At 34.2% G+C, this 5,820-nt stretch overlaps 1 protein-coding gene across 1 annotated transcript in view; it reads right to left on the reverse strand.

Moving 5' to 3' along the window:
* Window positions 1-1,094: 1,094 nt before the first annotated feature.
* The window catches only part of LOC107696226 (epidermal growth factor receptor substrate 15-like 1), a 46,805-nt gene continuing 42,079 nt past the window's right edge, over window positions 1,095-5,820 (reverse strand). Inside the window, exon 24 of the mRNA XM_016496489.1 lies at window positions 1,095-2,234. Within this exon, the coding sequence (XP_016351975.1) occupies window positions 2,088-2,234 (147 nt within the window). The 3' untranslated portion in view covers window positions 1,095-2,087. The remainder of the gene's footprint in view (window positions 2,235-5,820) is intronic.

Below are 5,820 nucleotides of genomic sequence, written 5' to 3' on the forward strand. Positions count from 1 at the left end.
TTGAGGTATTCGGCCAATCACAACGCACTGGATAGCTGGCCAATCAGAGCACACCTCGCTTTTTCAGACCGATGAGCTTTGTTTTTTTAACCTTAAACCGCATAAACACATTTCATTACACCAAATACACAAAATAATGTTCTTTTTAGCAACATCATATGACCCCTTTAAGCTCAGTGTACAGATGCTGCTAACATGAACATGAGCAGATATGAAGTGTTGCAGGTGCACACGGATCTGATCTGAATGCAGCTCAAACCGTCTGATTGTTTTGGCAACTGACGGCAGAAACTCACTATTAACTTGCCGATTTTAAAAGCAGATATTGAAAACTGCAGCTTCTTTATTTCATATTTGTCTTTCAATTCAAAGTTGCACGAATGCTGACCAGATCATGTAGATCTTGCAACACCAAGGTCATGGCTTCAATTTCCAGTGAATGCATAAACTGATAAAACAGTAAACAGTGAATGCAATAAGTTTCTTTGGACAAAATCGTCTGCCAAATGCATAAATATCGAATGTTTATTTAAATGTCTAAAATTGAAAATCAAAATATTGATCATAATGGCCTCAAAGGTTTATTTTCTTTCAAATTTAAAGGAATTAAAAATCGAAAAAAACAAAAACAAATAAAATAATAAATTATAGTCAACATTTGAAGTGGATCAAAACCTTTCACCAAAGTTGTCCTAAAACCTAAAACCAAAATGTGTTTTTGTCTTAGGACAACTTTGATGAACTTTTTTGATCCACTTCAAATGTTGACTACTGTATATATACATATAAAACACTATATAAATACCACTAAAATATTATTGGTGGATGAATTTCCTAAATGAGGTCCAGGTCATATTTCAATCAATCAATCAATAGAATAGAATTATGATAGCCCTTTCTTTAAAATATTTTAACTTTTAAATATAATTAGTTTAAAAAATAAATACACAATTTCCTTTGATTTTTGGGATGAAATGGCTGCAATATGTTCTTCGTTTAAAGAATTTTTTTTTTTTTATAGTGGATTCAGATAAATATGTTTGACATTTATTAAAACGTTGAAAACAGCACATTGTAAAATAATTTTGAACCCTTTTCCACCAAAAAAAAACAAAACACATAAAAACACGGAAGGTCAGAATCTTTAAAATGATAAAAGAGAAAATCAAACCCATATACTGTACACACCAGAGTTTCCTTCTCTAGCATATAAACAACCCATAACCTGCTGATTTTAGTGTTAAGTATCACAGATGCAATAAATATATCGATACATAATAAGAACAACTTCAATATACAGTATAAGGCTTCACTTCAAGGCAAGGCTAGAAAAGGGTTAAAACCAGAAGAAAGTGGGCAGAGCTCCTTCAGGAGTGCTGGTTTGTGTGATCTAGTGTCATCTAGAGGAAGTTTTAAAGGGTTAAACACAAACAATACAGTCATTATTACATCATCTCACTCTCATACGAACAGTGCAAAACCCAAATGAAAACAGGTTCCTTCAAAAACGAAAGAATATGCTTCATTTGATCTTCATGCATCGTCGGGAATGCATTGATTATGCAGGTTTATATGTAAATACAGACATCATATATGATCATAAAGTGGGCCGACGGTGGACAATGTCATGCATTTAGTAATTCATCCCTCTTATTAAACCAAACGTCTGGTTGAGATTTGAAGCTGATCATAGTCAAACTAAGGTCCTAAAGACACTGAGATATAAAGCACTTTTGGCTTTGCAAAACCGACATTGGCCATGGGTTGATATTTATTATGAGACTTCTGTGCATTAATAAATGACTTAAGGCTGAAAAGATCTCACTTACATGATCTCCAGCTGCTCCTACAGTATTTGGTGAAGCTGTATATAATATTTTTTAAAGCATAATAGAGTGGTTGAGCGTTTTGTGCATTTCATGAGCAAATGTGTGAAGTGAATCTGTAACTTTGACCTTTGGTTTTGTTGTACTTAATTGTTTCAGTGATCGCTACAGCAAACCTGAGAGGTCTTCAGGAAGAGCGTGTGATTGGGGCAAAAGCTTGATCTGAAGGTTTTAGGTGAGTCTCGCTGAAGGATTGAAGCTTCACGTTCTGGGCATTTCGGCTTGACTGAGAGCCAGAGCCAGTTCCAGTTCCTGCTGCTCCTGTAGGCGGAGCCTCCGGATTCGCTCCGCCTCCTCTCTCTGACTCTCACGCTTCGCCCACTCCAGCTGCTGCGTCTCACTTCCGAGCTGAACCAGAAAACAAATGTCATTACAGAAACTACTATTCAACACACACAGCAGAATGCACCACTGTAGGGCTGCCCGATATATACCAAAAAATATATATATATTGGCATCTTTCAGCCTTGTTGATCTCGATATGTATGCATTTGCTCTGAAATGTTTTAAAAGTCTATTTTTTTAAAAACAAACAATAACTTGTAGATTTAATATGTTTAATCAAAGAAGTAATATATATATATATATATATATATATATATAGTAAAAACATAGGTAAAATAATCAAGACATGTTTTCACAAACTTATTTGTGCTGCACAATTTGGGGGTAAAAAAAAAAATCTGATAAAAATTGTGATAGAGATTTTTAAATCCTGCACAATTTGGCCAACAGTTTGTGATTATTACTATATATAAATATGTCTGTATAATATATATTGATCATACTGTATGTGTTGATAATGTCAATAATAATTATTATTATTACTATTATATTAGAGGAAACTATTGCTAAATAAAAATATAAAAATCCCTAAAAAAATCTAATATAAAAACATATAAAAATAAAATGACTAGAAAATACTATTGTAATATATCACTGCAAGATAAAAATTGCATATTTAACAAAAAATTATATAACTAAAAAATAACAAAAAAACATTACAACTGTCTTAATTTCTTCGTTTTCAAAATGTTAAACCATCAAACTTTTATTTTTATGGAAATAATGGATTTTATTTCAATTAATCCTGTAGCCCTACTTAACAGCCAAATAAAAAGCACATTAAAACCACCACAATATTCATGATGCTGCTTAAATTTATACTACCAATAAAAGAATATTGTGAATATTATGAATATATACTGACTATTTAATATACATCGCCCAGCCCTTGTATCAAAACACATAACAGTGTGAATTAAAAATCACTCATCATTCCACGTGAGCACAAGTGATCTGTGCAAAATTATATACAGTAACATCTAATCTGACGTGATTTTAATTCTTTTTTAATTGGTCAAAAACACACTGAGGATCATTTACATTTGTAAATGTGATTGAAAGCAAAGAAAACAACCAAAGTTGTGAAGCCTTTGGTTTGCATCAAATGTAATTCACCAGTGACTCAACACGCAGTGAATGAAGGTAAATCATCATGGACTACTTCACTTGACGAGATCCATTACAAAATCACACAGAATAGACTTATTAGAGGAGGACCTAGAAGTAGTTGGTCACTTAAATCACAAATAATGTATCTGAATGTGTTTGCATTAGATAATAGAATATAATTTAAAGGAGGATGCAAAAACATACTTTGTAATTAAAAGTTACCAAATCATGACAAAAATTATACAAAACAATAATAAAAAAAAAAACTATTTCTTTTTCAATCTTTCAAGAGTGTGCTATTTTACATTAATATAAATGCAAATACTTGATCTTTCAGACATTTTTAAGTGCAATTTCAGTGTCCAAATACTTCATACAATGAAACAGTTTCTTTATTGTAACAATCTTCAATGCTTCAAAGCCTAAGTGAACTGTATGTTGGCTCTTTTCTCACTGCGTTTGGTCGGCTGGTCTTACATTTGCTGCTGCTGTTTGAAAGGGCTTCAATATACGGTCTGATTTCTCTGAGTGATTTGTGAAAGGATTTGTGTGCACGCAGGATGGAGTAGGTGTTTTATGGTTGACACAAACACATGCAGCAGCTCAGATGTGGTCGGCAGACCCGCGTTTCACCTTACCTTCATGTGTTCGGTGCCTGGGAGAAAGACAAATTACAGCACAGCTCTGAAGACACAAGAAGCACGGCATACACAACACAAAGCCTCATGCAACATGCAAACTGCATCTGCACAGCACACAAACGCCATGCAACACAGGGTGCATTCAGGTCAGAGGAGCCACTTGTGGCCCAGCTGACCTGGATTTGACCTGAATGATAGATGTTGAACTATTAAAGTTCAATTCTAACTGTTTACTCCTGATATGATCTAATAAGGTTGTGCAAAACAATTCAGCACTGATACATGCACAATTAATGCAACTCAGTATCTTCTCTAGCAAATATGCCTAACTCCACTTAAGAGTGATTTCATATATTGATTCAAAAAGCATATTATTTTAAATATATAAATTGCAAAAACAGCGTAAAGTAACTGTGACACTGTGGTGAAACCAGTTGCCACTTTGTGTCAGAAAACAGGAAGTGCTTTGGTAAAAGCTTCTCACTTTTCTAGACCAAAGTGTCATTCTGAGGTCATATTGCCAAGATGAGTTTGTAAGGTCACTTTAGTCTACTCCGGGAATGTGAAAGGCCATTTAAAACGATCCTAAAGTATTATTCTTACAATGAGAGTCATGATTATTCAAGTTGTTTTCATACTGTATGCTGTTTTCTGAATTATGAAATCATTGAGAGAGTCAAAGAAAGTAATATTGCACAGGAAAGATGGTGTTAAACTTCTTGCAGAAACTAGTGAAGAGACATTTTTTTTTTTTTTTTTTTTTTTTTACTCGTTAAAAAACATTTAGACATCCTTAAAACAAAATACGTAACAGACCTGCTTTCAGAGAATGTATCTGGAATTAAATTTATTTTTGTGCCTTATTAGAAAATTGTTATATCCTGTTCAAAGCATAAATGAGATTTATGTCTAAAACAATAAACAGCTATCGGGATAAGACAAATAAACTGATTTTTATCGTCAACCCTGCTATGGATGAAACAGAAGTTGTGTGAAAATGATTATGAAGAAGGATGCTTGTTAAAACATCAAGCAGCTTCCTACTGATTCTAATCAGATTACTGACTACTAAATATAAACTGTATGTGAATTATCAAACGTTTCCTATGCAGAATTTGTGCATCATGCAAAAGCAAAAAAGCTTTTTACATTTCGTTGAACTAACTTTAAAAAGTCTGAGGGTCATAAATATTAGCAGAGTCTAAGAATGACCTGTCTGTGTTCATGAGTCCAGTTCGATGGACCAATGGATGCTCTGCAGTGAATGGGTGCCGTCAGAATGAGAGTCCAAACAGCTGATAAAAACATCACAATAATCCACAAGTAATCCACTCCAGTCCATCAGCTAACATCTGGAGAAGACAAAAGCTGCGTGTTTGTAAGAAACAAATCCATCATTAAGACTTTTTTAACTTCAAACCATTGCTTCTGACCAAAAAACAGAGTCTAAAATCCATAATGACGCTCTCCAGTGAAAAAGTCCATCTCCTGTTGTCTCTCAAATCAAAATCCAGCCACATATTTGTTTAGAGCTGTTTTGGACTGTTCCCTCACTCTCCTGCCACACTGGAGTGCACTCACCACCAACTGGACAGGGGTGGGAATTACAGTTATAAATTACAATAGATCACCCTCAGTGTAATCTGTCAAAGTGACGGACAGCCTTCAGATTTTTCAGCCAGTGCTAAAAAATTTCCGTCGATTATGGAGAATTTTCGGTTAACGTGACCCTGCTTGTGGCTTATTGTGATGTGTGTTTTTTGTGATGTTGCTGTTTGGACTCTCATTCTGACGGCACCCATTCACTGCAGAGCATCCATTGGTGAGCAATGAGCAAG

This window comes from Sinocyclocheilus anshuiensis, unplaced genomic scaffold (assembly GCF_001515605.1).
Source record: "Sinocyclocheilus anshuiensis isolate Anshui unplaced genomic scaffold, SAMN03320099.WGS_v1.1 scaffold217, whole genome shotgun sequence".
Lineage (NCBI taxonomy): Eukaryota > Metazoa > Chordata > Actinopteri > Cypriniformes > Cyprinidae > Sinocyclocheilus > Sinocyclocheilus anshuiensis.